General features: G+C 42.4%; 1 protein-coding gene across 1 annotated transcript in view; it reads right to left on the bottom strand.

The window, feature by feature from the left end:
* LOC147747796 (dimethylaniline monooxygenase [N-oxide-forming] 2-like) overlaps nucleotides 1-15350 on the bottom strand; it is a 387231-nt gene that overhangs the window by 164978 nt on the left and 206903 nt on the right. Inside the window, exons 4-5 of the mRNA XM_086955934.1 lie at nucleotides 12181-12343; nucleotides 6455-6597 (exon numbers count right to left, since the gene is read on the bottom strand). Of these exons, the coding sequence (XP_086812060.1) occupies nucleotides 6455-6597; nucleotides 12181-12343 (306 nt within the window). The remainder of the gene's footprint in view (nucleotides 1-6454; nucleotides 6598-12180; nucleotides 12344-15350) is intronic.

Here is a 15350-nt window from a genome sequence, read left to right as displayed (position 1 = left end):
TGCAGAGCTCACTCGGTCATAGTCTCTGCCTTCCAGTATGGACAGGAGCCTCCTGATATTGATGGCTGTGTTATGGCCAGGTATGAATCCAGAGTGAACCTACCAAAAATTAGGAGAATGGTCCTCCGCAGCAGAGGTACAGGACACAATGACACCAAGTCAAAGAAAATTTCCTTTGGGGCTATTCGGTACCATACACTAATACCCAAATTTCGATCACACCTCACTCATATATCAACCATTCAAAATGCCAAAGAGTAGTGTATAAATGTTTTATTCACTAAGTGAATGCATAAAAAATATATATTTTTTGTATCCAGCAAGATATCTAAACCTGATATACAAACAACAAACAATATAATACACAATATTAAAAAAAAACACTTTGTGAAGCACATCAGCAGGATGACTATTTCATAATTCAATATTATAATCAATCAATATTTAATACATAATTAAAAACATATCATATATATGTAAACATTCCATATGTTAGCATCATAAAAAGACACCAAGATAAATACAAAATGGCCAAAGACAACGCATTTCGGTGGCAGTAACTGGTTCAAACCACCTTCTTCAGGCTTTCTTATAAAAATGTGTCCAAAACTCATAACATCGTTATATGAAAATATGAATTTGATGGCCGAGGGATTTCACTCTCCTTCTCCTCCTTCAAGTGCCAACCAGACTATATGGTAACAGGTAGATTGCCAATGCGGAAATCTCACACAATAAAACTGGACAATTGGAAAACTTGGTGGTTACAAAAATAATCCTATTCAAGTCTCCTTCCAGGATGAACATTCAATTTAAAACATAGGCAGAAGACACCTCCGTGGGTTGTCCTTGTTAGTATTGATTTGTGGCCTCACATACTTTTATTTCTCTTCATATACTCAGCGGGCAGCCAGGCAACACTTCCCTTCAATTTTCAATTATACATTAGTGAAATGTGAATCAGGATAACGGGATATGAAGATCTCCGAAGTGGCATGCTTGTCTCCTCACCTTTTGTAAAAAGCAGATCCGGAGTGATCCAGTTGTATTTATTTAGTCATAAGAGGTAGAAGTCTGGTCGCTAGTATCCTAATATTATAATCAATGTTTAACATTGAAAGCAGCCTGTACTGGTGTGATCATATGCCAGTTTTCCTGGCTTCAGGATGGGGGCAGTAAGCACTTCATGAGCGGTGTCTCGTAGACACCCAAAGTCCTTAGAAGCAGCATAGAGGCCCACCAGTCTGGGCGTCAATTCCGCAGTGTAGGTAGCGTAGAACTCGGCCAGAAATCCGTCTGTTCCCGGAGTCTTATTTTGTGCCATATTTTTCATTGCACTCTTTATCTTCTGTGGGGTAATATCTCTGCCCAACTCCTCTGCCTCTTTGTCCACAAGGCATGGGAGGGGAAGTCCATTGAGGTAGGCCTGCATCGCTATGTTGTCTTGTGCTGCAACACTTCTATAGAGGTTTGAGTAATATTGAGCGAAATGGCTATTAAATCCCTCCTGGGAGTATATTCTGTTCACTCGTCTGACTGCAAGATCAACTATGGGTGAGCCACTTTTGGTCGGGTTGGCTACCCAGGCCAGGAGAGATCCCAACTTGTCCTGCCCTGCTTGCGTTCGGTCCATGTACTGTTTAAAGTCAAAGCATCTGAGCCATTCTGTCTGAGCCTGGTAGCAGGATTTATTTCCTCCAAAATACTCTTAATTACGTGAGAGGACATGATCTCCCTAGCACTTGTAATACAGTGTCAACGAGTAACAAGGAATTACTGAAATTACTCCGATTACTCTGGCATAAATAAAATTACTTCCACACCTACACAAATCCTGTATGATCCATGGAAAATTGGGCAATTATGCACAATATATAGAAATATGTGAAACTTACGATGCAGTCTAGTGTTGTTCAAATCCCACACTCCCATTCTTTTTGCCATCACCGTTTGATATAGGAATAATCTGCAGAATTAAAATATATGCAGAATAATCTGCAGAATTAAAAAATATGCAGCGACAACTCACTACCACTATCAACGCTTCTCCAACCACGGCCACCTTTCCTGTCGCCTAGAAACATGCAGAGGTTAGACTCCTCCTAAAGAAACCATCATTGGACCACAGAGATCTCTAGAACTATTGTCCCATCTCCCTGCTACTATTCCCTACCAAAGTCTTGGAGACGGCCGTCAACCTCCAACTCACCAAACACCTACTAGACCCCTCCCAATCAGGATTCAGAAGCAACCACAGCACAGAGAAAGCTCCCATCGCCGCAACAGACATCTGCACCCTACTCAATGGAGGAGAATCAGCTGCCCTGTTCCTGCTTGATTTCTCAGCTGCTTTCAAAACGGTCTCCCACCACACAATCATCGATCGCCTATGCCAGATTAGTATAACAGATGACACGCTCAGATGGATAACATCCTTTAAAAAGGAAGCACACAAAATGTCCACCTCTACCCCTTCACATCGTAAGCCAAGCACAACATCTGTAGCATTACCCAAGTTTCATCCATCAGCCCAACACTCTTCTACGTATACATGACACCACTCGCAGACATAGTAGATCGCACAACTTCAACATAATTTCCTATGCCGACACACAGCTCGTCCTATCGATCTCTGCCGACCCCACGTCAACAAAGTCTAACTTCCACAATTGCATGCAGAACGTTTCAGCATGGATTAAGGACAACCGCTTAAAGCTCATCTTCAACAAATACCCCGTCCTCTGGTGGCCATCAGAACTTGGATCCACCCCTAAGCCGAAAGACCATGCCTGCAACCTTGGCATCATCCTAGACAGCAAACTCTCCATGAGACGTCAGGTCAATGCCATTTCCTAAGCATGCTTCCACACTCTCTGCAAAATCTACAACTGGCTGCCCATTGCCACCAGGAAGATGGTAGCACATGCCCTCATTACCAGCTGACTGGACTATGGTAACACTCTCTATGAAGGAACCACCAACGAACTCATGCAAAGACTCCAGAAGATCCTCAACACAGCCGCCAGCCTGACATTCAATCTGCCAAAGAGAACCCATATTACCCATCACCTGAAAGACCTTCACTGGCTCCCGGTCCAAAAAAGATGCCATTTCAAGCTCCTGACTCATGCCTACAAAGCCTTCCATGATCAAGGACCCGCCTACTTGAACCACCTTCTGAACTTCCACCGTCCCCCCAAGAACCTCTGCTCTGCAAACTACGCCCTCGCTCTTATCCCTCGTATACGCCGCTGCCATGTTGGAGGACACCCCATCTCCTTTCTCATCTCCAAACCCTGGAACAGCCTCCTCCTTCACCTCCGCACCTTGCCTCTGTTGACCGACTTCAGGAAGGGGCTTAACACCTGACTCTTCGAATGAGACCTACAGCAAGCGCCTGGATACCCTCTTGGGTGACAAGCCATGCTTTACAAATAGTGATTGATTGAGTGATGCACTTGTTTTGTACAAAAAACATTATCCATTGCCCACTGGGTGTAAAACGTAGTTGCTGACATTAACCAGCACCAAGTTTACCTGGTGGTGAGCAGGGAGTGACAGAATAATTAGAAAAAAACATGCTTTTTTCTCAGCACATTCAAAGTAAAAATGACAAAAATAATATTCAACAATACTTGTTATCATTTGAAAAAATAACACAAATTATTTAAAATGTTAACATACCTTGCAGGGAATATGTAAAATGCACTTTTGGGTACATGTTGTCCATGAAAGAAAAATGTATTATCCTGCCCACTTCTCGATCTGACCATGATAGGTTTCAAAATATCCTTCAATTCAGAGGCAAGGGTTTGAGGAGCACTGGACCCAACAGGATGCAGGGTCTCCTCTAACTCTCTTCATCTACTACACTTGTTGCCATGTTTGTGTGTTTTATTTCATTGCGGTATAATAATTTCACTCTGATAAACGTATGCCTTTCTTCCTCCTGAAAGCCTTTGGGATTGCATACTGGTCATCATAATGCAAACTGGAGATGACAGCAGGGTGGCATTTCAAACATATAATTTTGATTACGTTGTAGACTCTTAAGGTGGGCAAGAACCATTTATACACACAAAATGTGCCATGGATTTTTTTGTTGTAAAAGTAACAAGTTGATGGAAGGAATACCTGAAATAATCGCATGCAATGGACATCGTTGGGAGCCGCGTTCTAGGGATGGCCTGGCAGTTCGGGCTGGACTTTTCCGATTGCAGCAGGACTAAGACTGATTTGTATATGGCTGGTCTCTGTCTAGAGTGGCATAGTGGGCAAACAATGATGCCCTGTAATGTGGTCTTGAGTATGAACAAGTGGCCAAGATTATGGAAGAACACTATCCATCAACTTTTTGTTTTCTTCATGGATTTTCTTGTGATATAATTTGAGTACATTTGACCTGGTGTGTCAACATCACCCATTAAACAAATGTAGTCTATCTAGGACACATGGGTTTTATGACAGGAGTGTCCTGAACCTTACACAGTAGCAAAGACTGCACACCTAAGGACCAGGAAGTAATTTGGAAACCTGGCATTCTCTGTTACCAGGTTCTTCTTCACTGGTTCCCATCGGCCTCAAATTGTAACCAGCCGCGTGAAGATGTGAGCACAGCTGGTAGAATCATTACAGGTAAGTATGATGATTCCATATGTCATAATGTTATCCCTGGAACACCTTTTCTTGATGAATATATGTCACAAGGGCATACAAGCTGTTAAATACTTTTCAAAGTTATACAGGAATGAGTACAAAGGAATTCTTATTTTCCGCAGAGATTGTGCACACTACTACAAGAGATGGTTGTTGCATTCCTTATTCCGTACTTATTTAAGATTTAAATCAGGCCTGGGCGGTAAATTCCAGTCCGCTCGCGGAATTTGGGTAATTTTGTGCAAATATTCTGTGATACGCATCTTCGCAGAATTCTTTGCTTGTTCGCGCTTTCAAAATGCATGCTCACGAGATATTTCTGCCAGAGCACGCAAACAGCGTTCGCGAACAGGAAAAAAAGCACCATGAACGGACAGAACAAGCAATTCCGCGTGTTCACAGAAATTTTGCGTGCTCGCAGAGATTTCTTACCATTTCGTGAAGCCTTGCGTAGTGCGACTATGCAAATTCCGCCCACCCCTACTTTAAATTCGGACCCACGAAATGCTAGATGTCTACCACTAACTTATTTTTCTGATGTCTGATAGCCCTTCATATTTGTGCGGCTTAGGCCTTGGTTATGAGTTGAGAAGAGTGGTATTTCCATAGGTAACTGCTTTGATAACAAAGAACCCAGTTTTACCAGCCAAAAGATTTGTAGTGAGGAGGTCCACGCAGGTAGGTTGTAATCAAAGATGATTTATTCAAGCAGGTAACAAGTAGTATAGCTTCAGACAACAGTTAGTTAAGTTGTGAAGTGGAGCCCCACCGGAGCTACCCGTCTCCTGCTCAGCCCATGTCCAACTGTCACTTCGTCTCTCCTGTGTCTCAACATTCCGAGGCACATCATGACTCCCACATTCTTTTGAGCACAGGGCACAGACACTGGCTGAGCAGGAGTCGTAAAATACATTACATTACAATGCAGGATACTACAAAATTGTTATGGAAAAAGGCTGCATTGCAGCCTGGACCCATATTCCCGTCCTCCTCAGATCCTTAACCATGGCATGGGGGAACATGTATATCCCCCTCCCAAAACTACAGTATCCACAACCCAGTGGCACCCTCCCCACCGTCCCCCCTCCTCTCCCAGCCTAGCAGTAGTTCCCTCACTCACATTTGGCACCTGCTCAGAGCAGAGCTCTAAGCTGGTGGTAAATGTAAGTGATAACCCTCATAGAAAAGGAAATTCCATACTCAATTCCACACAGTAAAAACAAGCCTTCCCAGTTATTCCCAATTCCATGGGGATAAACTCATTGTACTGTTGAGGTATTACTGTACTGTGCTAGGTTTTATGGGTGTAGATGTACCACCTAGTCAGTAATGTGCAACTCGTGATCAGGGCAACAGAGGAGACTTCCTTGGGATGCGGTATGGCCAAGTAAATAACTCACATCAACAGAGGAGAACAACAGAAGCTGAAAGTAATACGAGAACAGTTAACTTTTTTCGCCATTGGTCTACAATATTTTCTATGTTTAATAGTATTATTATTAGTGGTAGCAATAATATTTACAGCAAGTACAATACACATGATAATTATGCGAGCAATAATACATTTGGCCATTTCTGTAACTCACAGTATACGGCAAATTGTCTCTTTGGCAATAATTATGGGACCTTTGTGTTGTTAACGTTAACGTCCATAGATTCCTACAGCAAGTGCATGAACCCACTAAGCTATCTTTCTGTCATCATGTGATCATGTTATGTTTATATTTAAGTTATATCACATGGGATGAGTGAGCCACATGGAGCACACCACTGGCTTCCACAGTACAGTAAAGGGTACCTTTGCAGCAGTGTGACCAATCTCCACAGCAATGTCAGCCGCAGAATTCCCCAGTCCGACCACGAGCACTTGTTTGCCTTCATACCCTTTCGGGGTCTTATATTCCCGGCTATGGCAACACAGACCTTTAAAGTTGTTTATCCCTGCAGGAAAAGAGATGGAAATTACAATTTGGATTCAATTATTGTGCTAAAAAGAACCACATTCGTAAAGTACTGGCCAAGCAAGTATTTTTCCAATCAACTATTAAGTTACCATGAACATACTGACGTATTGCAATGTTTCATACAGTTAAAATAAGGCACACAACTAATAAAGTATATCTGCTGCTCTAGGGTAAACAGAGACCCCATGAGAGGAAAAGGAAGCAGAGAAACAAAGGATCCTAAGGGAATTTATTAAGATACTACTTTATACAAAAACCCGTCCAGAAGATTTCCAGCTGCCCTCAAAAGCACTGCACTAACTAGTCATAGGCCATTCAAATAGCGCCTTCGTACCAGATACACCATCCTCATATTCTATATGGCTCTAAACTGCCATTGGATAACATACTTTTACTTTTAATGCTAGGGCCACTCCCCTTGCTGACTAGCGTTTGGAGGCTCAGACCTTGCATGAAATGAAGTGTGCCATCATTCCCACAGGCTGAAACTCACTCACTCTCCAGGGAAACTGAACACCAACCTAAAAGTGGGGGGAGGCCGTGTATTCCTCTGTCTCTACTTAAGTGATTCTACAAGCTATGAACATTAACATTTTAAATTGCAGGGGAGCAATGCTGAGGTGGGTGCTGAGATTGAACTATTGCACCAAGAGTGGTGGAATGTGGTGGGAGGAGTTTCAGCACTTGTGAACACCATTCGTGAACTTCGAATCACAATACCTCAATTGGCTGGATCCTCTAAGATTGAATGGAAGATGCAGAAGGGTGGGCGTGGTTGAATACTTTCTGTTTTTTTTGTTTTCCATGGTGGGGGGACAAGCTGCATTCTGAACAGTTCATTAAATCCTGGCTCCTATCTACAGTTGATCCAGATTACTGCTGGTCTTCATACTTTGTGACTGACGGTGCCCAGCAAGCCTTCTTGCCCAGACCCTAGCCCCCAGGATGCCTCCAAAGCCATCCATCGTTAAGCTCTTAAATTACAATGACTGTGATAATATTCTCAAGGCAGAATTCCTAACCTGCTGAGGCCATGTGTCCTTGCTCGTGCTGTCCTAACCTGGTGGATGCGCCCGTAACCCAGCCATAGACATGCTGCACCCTGGTACTCAAGAAGCTAAAGTTGAAAACCAGCTTGCTCAACACATCTATTCACATTTGTGGTGGTCATGAAGGCCAGCTCTTAATTCTCTTTAGATCAGTTATTTGCCAGAAATATATTAACTTTTATTGCAATTAGGACTTTGACAGCTAACACTAGCCTCCCCCAGTTTTCTCCCAATAGACTTAATTAGGTCAAACCTGATCAACTGTATTTGGCAAAAAATATCTCATAAAAATTGGGACATGCAAAGTGTGGTGCGTTAATACCAAGACCAGCATGTTATTTCCATTTTTTGGGGTACAAACTCCTAATTGGTAGCTATTTATCGGACCTGATAAAAAATGAACCAGCGAAGCCAGATTTTCTTAGGTCCAATTAATATCAGTTCAAACACCGGACCACTCTGCAATGAGCGCCTATATGTGTGGGAGGTTATGTATTTGGGCTCTGCCTTGTGCCGGGAGCCTAGATCCATTGCTTATGAATGTCAGACCTCCACTTTTAATAGATCTGATATTTTAACACAATTTTCTTCTTCTTTGTGGTCTCTGCAGGCTAGTGATGTAGGCTGTGTTTCAACTGCTTACCCTGTCAAGACTAGACTGAACCCAATGAATACGTTTCCACATATGCTAACATTTTCTTGTGCCCTGAAGTGGATGCAGGAATCTGACCAGTTATTGGTGCTCTGTTAAAGCAAAAGGTTTTCATTCCCACCATTCGCGCCTGTAATCCACCCAATTTACCCATGAATAAACCAGCTACAGAAATGTATCTTTTTGTACAAGGTTGGCATGGTGTTAATGCAGTTGTAGCGCCTCATTTTCTTCTGGTGCAGAACCCAGCTACCAACCCGTCACGTATCCCTTCCTCTACCAAATAGTTCACTATTGTTGATTTGTGCTCTACTATTTGTCCTTTCTCTCTACATCCTGAAAGTCTGTTCCTTTTCTAGTTCTCTTTCATTGGCTGTCAAACGGCATCGGCTACACCGAGCCCCACTGCCTCTGTTCGTAAGCACTTACGAAAGGGTTAGACAACCCATTCTTTCCAGGTTCAGTTGGTTCATTTTGTTTAATATTTTTATCAGTTGCCTCTTACTTCTTGGACCAATGCAAATGTGATTCTCAGTACACACAAACTGAATTTGCTAATGAGAGACACACTGCAATTTTGTCTACCTCGTGCTTGATATGTAGGACACAAAATCACTGATGGGGAAAGACACCAGTCAGTTAGTCGCACTAAAGATGTCCTTAAACAGTCCCCCTCTTCACTGTTTCTCAGGGATGCACTCTTTTGGGGATGGCTGGGTATTGTCAGTGAATGCTCGATTATGCTAATTCTGTGAAACCAGTACAAGATATTGCAAATAAGGATACTTCGACCCTCTGTCCTGATCCACGAAAGCAGAGCAAACCTCTTTATCTTTGAAAAATGCTTTGTTATCTACCCCTTCTTTTGGCTAATCCAATTATGCAAAACCTTTATCTGGATATGAAAGGGTGTGCTTTGCCCTCGGTGTACTGGTGCAAGACCATGGTGATAAAAAGAAACTGATTGCCTACTATTCATTTGCCCTTAAGACTATGGTGGCAGTGATACCGCTATGTTTGTCTGTTGAAGAAACAGCCTCTCACCTTTTCAAAGTGCCTAATAACATTGTTCTTTGGTCACCTCTTCCTGTTGTACTTCATGGATTGACTGCATCACTCGTAACAACTAAAATGCAACACCTTTTAATATTCATATTGCCTTAATATAAAATATGTGCCTCTTACATTACTCTGGTCCTATTTTGAATCTAGCTTTATTGTTCCCCATTTTGCTTGAAGGAGAGCCACAGGATTTTTTCCTTACAAATGACCACCTGAGGAAGTTCCTTGTTGATTTCATTGATACACCCCGACCTAACTATGATCTTGTAAACTACTTTCATAGCCCTCACCTCAAAAACAGCAAAAGCAAATTGGTTGCTGGATATGCATTTTCCTCCCTATATGAAATTGCTAAGCGACGATATTTACCACAAGTGAATTTGGCCAAGTGGCTGAAATAATTATGCTTGTTTTCTGAATGACCAAAATACAGATATGGGTAATTAACTTCATCAATAAACCAATCAATCAATATATCAATTGTCTTATAAAGTGAGGGTCCTCACCTGTAGGGATCTCAAGGAACTTGAGAGGGGATGGGGGACTGCTGATCCGTGGAAGGTGCCGTGGTTCAGTCGAAGAGCCAGGTCTTGAGGTCCTTCCTGAATTGAGGCAGTGACGGCGATTGCCTGAGGAGGAGGGGCAGGGTGCTCCAGGTCTTTGCTGTGAGGTCGGAGAAGGCTCTTTCTGCGGCTGTGGTTTTGCGGATGCGTGGGATGGTGGACAGGACCAGTTTGGTGCAGGGGCGGTCTCTGGTGGGTGCATGGAATGTGAGGCGGTGGTTAAGGTATACAGGTCTTGCGTCATGTAGGGATTTGTAGGCGCGTGTGGGGAGCTTGAAGGTGATTCTTTTGTTGACTGGGAGCCAGTGGAGGTCTCTCAGGTGGGCAGTGATGGGGTGTGGCAGGAGATTGAGGATGAGTCTGGTGGAGGCATTCTGAATGTTCTGCAGTTTCTTGAGGAGTTTCTAGGTGATGCCGGAGTAGAGTATGTTGCCGTACTGGATTAAAAGCATGCATTAGGATAGAGTGGGGTTCCTAAATTCTAAGGGTACTCCTATCAAAATAGGTTGCATCTAAAGGGGTTGCTCAATACCCTCCAAAATGCCAAAGAAAGTAGCAAATGATAAGTTTGCTGCCCACCAGTCGACCCACAACAGAGTATCTAAAGATCATGCTTTTGCTGACAGCACTGATAAAAAAGTTTTTTTATCCATGGATTCTGAGGCTCACCCTACAATATCTTGCTTGCATACAATCATAAGCATCCAAATATGAAAGGTAGACTTGGACAACGTATGGGTGTCATAGGTATACAGATCATTTGTGACGTGAAAAGGATAGTAAAATTATTGCTCTCAAAAAACTGTTATCAAATTTGGACCATGTGAACCACAGAGCTGCGTATGTCAGTTAAGATGGTATGATCTGTACCACAGGCCCACACACAATTGCACCTAATTTCCCCTCCATCACACAGTAGTATGCTATGTGTGTGCTCTTTCTAAAGCCTAGTTTTTAAGAGGAGGCAGTGAGCCAAGAGACAACTGCCTACGCTTAAAAAATTAAACTTGAACGTTTCATTTAAAAAAATGTAAATGCATCCCGTTTTCCATTAAGGAAAATGAGTTGCGTTTGTGTTAAAAAAAATAAAATGATTACTTTATTTAAAGGCAATCAAAGACATGGTGGTCTGCTGACTCCAGCAGGCCATCATCCCTGTGATAGCAGCGAATCGTAGTGGGTCACAAATTGTGACCTACCTCATTAATATTCATGATGTAGGTCTATTTGCGGCTCAATAGGTAGGACTATTTAAGAGTGTAATAGCAATCACATAATAGTGTTTTGCAAAAAATCTCTTTTTGGTAATTGCTAATACTATTGTTTGTACATCTGTTTTTCCTGCTATCACTAGGTTATCAGTTTTTGCTTTTAATTCTCTTTCTGAATCTTGTCTTAAGGTCTTCATCCCTGCCTGCAGCATGTGAATGGAATTGTCGCTTCTACTGCCCTGTTTCCATTTACCTTCTTTTTTCTCATTTCTCACTCTATCACTGTCTTATTGAGCTTTAAACTCCCTTTTGACATTCTCCTCATTCCCCAAAATTATTTTTGTAATTTCAATTCTTAAAAAACACTCCTTCACCCTTCCTCGTCAGTAAAGTTCTGTAATATGTCTTTTCTTACCCTTCCACATTAACCTTAGGAGTGTGTGGCCCATAATCAAGTTTCTCTACATCACTACTTTGATTCTCTTCAGTCTCTACAGCGGTGTGATTTGTACCTGCTAATTTTATTGAAACTGCCTTCCTATATGGTACTTATATTCTTACTTCTGCTCATGCTGTTAATATTCATTCCTTCTCATTCTTCTGGACACAAATCCGCTTTTGACATTGTCCTTCATTTCTTTGTGCATCAGTTTCTGTCCCTAAGTATCTAGGCCATTTCATTAAATTGACTATTTTCTTACCTTTCTTCCCAAAATTATTCAATTACCTTAGCTGGTCCTTTTTTTTCATTATTTCCTTCTTTTCTATAATGTTCCGGAAGGTCTGACCTTGAGCCCGGTTTCTTTCCATTTATATGACCTGTCTGGTTTTAGTTTGTTATTAGATTTACCGACCTAAAGCCTGAATGTTAGCCTTAATGATGCACACAAATTAAATGGCTGGCCACATGGATGGAAAGAGTAGAACTAGGTGAACCATTTTGTATGATTGTATAGGGCGCTCATACAGTATTGAGTTTAATAATACCATCAAACAACAATATGTGGGAACTACAGAACTCACCAGGGAAGGATTCCAGTGGCATGTTAACATCAAAGTGGTGACCAGAGCACACCAGGACAGCATCAAACACATTCAACTCCTGCTTTCTGTCGGTCTCTGTGACTACGTCCCACTGTCCGGTGGTGCGGAAATCTGCATGCCTCCTTACACAGCATACCTTTGTCTGTAAGGAAATTTCAACAGTACAAGATAAATAGTGTTTTTTAACAGCACCCCCAAATGGTCACCAACTGGCTGAGAGGGAATGCAATTTGGTCCATATTCCCCCAAAATTTTACCTCCAAATATAAATATTACTATACATCATTATTTAAAAAAAATACATTTCAGGTTTATAAAAATGATTATCGAAGTGTTGGGCATGCCCTCAAAGAAAGAGAACTGCTATCACAAACAATGACTGCTGTCTATTGCACGTAGGCTAATGGTAGGTATAAGCTCGAAATTGAGTACTCCTGCACAATTGCAGAACTAACTTCAGTGGTGTACATTACCATCAATGTAGTTGATCTGCATAGGGTTGGCACATGGAAGGAAGGTCACACCCTGAACAACCATGAACAACCACGCATGCAAGCTGGCCTCTTTTGATTGTGGATTTGCAACACACAAATCACTGTGAAATATACCACTTGAAAGGTTTGATTGGTGTCTCTTGACTACCATGACAAGGATTGGACCATTGCGTGGATTGGACAATTCATTTGCATATGATAAATTGTATCACCTGTGGGATATCATGGTGGTGGAGAGTAATGACGGTCTCGTGAACAAGACTACCCGTCGAAACGCGTTGGGGAGGCAACTGATGTTTCGTGCTGCTGCTTTAATAAAGAAGAGTATTCGCTAGCTCGAGTATGCCACCTATGACTTCTTTTGTGGACATATATTGCGGTGCAGCCCAGCGCCGGCAGAGGCATGTACCACCTGAAAACGACATTGGGCTGCTCGCGGAACAGAGAAACGAGCGGTTTGAGTCATCGTGGATTTCCACGTTAGGGCCTGTCTGGACCAGCATATTTTGGGTTTGTTGATAGGGCAAGTTGGCCTCTTTTGATTGTGGATTTACGACACACAAATCACGGTGAAATATATCACTTGAAAGGTTTGATTTTTTTCTCTTGACTACCATGACTAGGATCCATTGGATGGATTGGACAATTCATTTGCATTTGATAAATTGTTTCACCTGTGGGATATCATGGTGGTGGAGAGTAATGCCGTTCCCATGAACAAGACTACCCCTTGAAACATGTCAGGAGGCAACTGATGTTTTGTGCTGCTGCTTTAATAAAGCAGAGTATTTGCCACCTTGAGTGTGCCGCCTATGACTTCCCGGGGTTTCGTGGGTAGTCTTTTGTGGATATATATATGACACTCCAGCCACTTCCGAATCCCGCCAGCGGCGGTACGGCAAAGAAGGAGACACAGACCCCACAGTACTTAGGCAGAAATCTTCTTTATTCTTGACCCAACAGAATATTATATATATATATATATATATATATATATATATATATATATATATATATATAAAGTCGTCAGCATCACTTCCTCACACGAAAAAATGACGAAGAGCAGACCCAATTCTTTGTGCAACATTTAGAGTGCTTTATTCACGCCCAGCCTGTCTGCCATAACGCATTTCGCTTCCCCTGAAGCTTGATCACATGACATGTTGCGATAGGTCAGGACCATTATTGAAAGGGCTAGTGCAAGTCGATCAGAGCGTAAAAGGCAAGAAAATGAAAGAAATACTAGAGTTTTTGATAGCTGTTGGTAACCCCACCTCAATGAGTTACACAGGGCCTGTACATAAATATTAAATATTCATAAATACAATATTTAAAATTCATTCTCAAAATTGATTTTAAAAAAAAGGTTTTTTTTCTCCCCACATCTTTGATTCTTACAAAACACAATTGATATAAGAATTTTTTTAAAGAGTGCTTGAAACAGTACAGCCCAAAACAGTGTAAAATATCTGCATAATACAGTAATACTGTCCACATTTTGCTACTTGTACTAGTAATTCAAAAAATGCCTACATCTTAATGCTGCCCAAGTGGGCCAAAATTAAATGCAATTAAAGGCTGCCAAACCAAGGGTCCCCCATAAAGTTAAAGAGTGCAGAGACGTTTACAAAAGAGAAATTAAGAGGAGGAAGTTTGCCTTGCAGGCGGAAGCATGGGCAGATCTACGAGAAGCGGGGGAAAAAAAGGACCTAGTGGGTTTCTGGAAAATAATTAACAACCCAACCTTCCAGGAAAAGGACTCCCCGGATGTAGGGGCTAATATTCTCCCTGAGCAGTGGATTAACCACTTTAGGGGCCTCTATAACCATGAGCCAGGCACCATTGCAGACTCCCCGGCCAGTTCTATTGAGGCTACACTGGTGGAATTTTCCACCAAGGAAATAATTGCAGGGATCGAGGGCCTGACCAAAAACAAAGCACCGGGGCCTGACGGAATCCCTCCCGATCTTTTTCTGAGTAACATCGAACTGTGGGCCCCCCTCATGACAAGGGTAATAAACACCGCTATCATTTATGGCCTGCCCCGATCCTGGTCCACTGCAGTAATTGTGCCAATTTTCAAAAAGGGCAATAGGGATGACCCAAAGTGCTACCGCCCGATCTCCCTGATTGATGTGTCAGCAAAGCTTTTGGGGAGGGCAATCCTTAATAGACTGTCCGAGTGGACCGAGGAAAGGAACATCTTCTCGGACACCCAATACGGCTTTAGGGCAGGGAGGTCCACTAGCGATCAGTGTTTAAATCTATATATGTTGACTGCCAAGTATACCATAGCTAGTGATGAACCCATTTACATGGGTTTTATGGACTTGGCAGCAGCATTTGACCACGTGAACAGGGAAAAACTGTGGGGCATGATGCTCAGCTTGGGGATAGAGAGCGGCCTAATTAAGATCTTGAAAGAACTGCATAGTGATACTACTGCCAAGGTCCGCTTTAATAGGGAGGGGGGGCTGACTAGTTCCTTTCCTTGCAAGAGTGGAGTTCGTCAAGGCTGCATTCTTGCTCCCTTTTTGTTTTCCCTTTATGTCAACAACTTAGAGCAGTTTCTGCTAGGATTGAAGGCAGATTGCCCAAGGGTGGGGTCGCAGCATATCCCCTTTCTGCTTTATGCAGATGACGCGGTTTTGATCG

The sequence above is a fragment of the Lissotriton vulgaris genome, chromosome 1_1 (genome assembly GCF_964263255.1).
Source record: "Lissotriton vulgaris chromosome 1_1, aLisVul1.2, whole genome shotgun sequence".
In the NCBI taxonomy this organism is placed as follows: domain Eukaryota; kingdom Metazoa; phylum Chordata; class Amphibia; order Caudata; family Salamandridae; genus Lissotriton; species Lissotriton vulgaris.
This window is presented reverse-complemented; position numbering and strand designations above follow the sequence as displayed.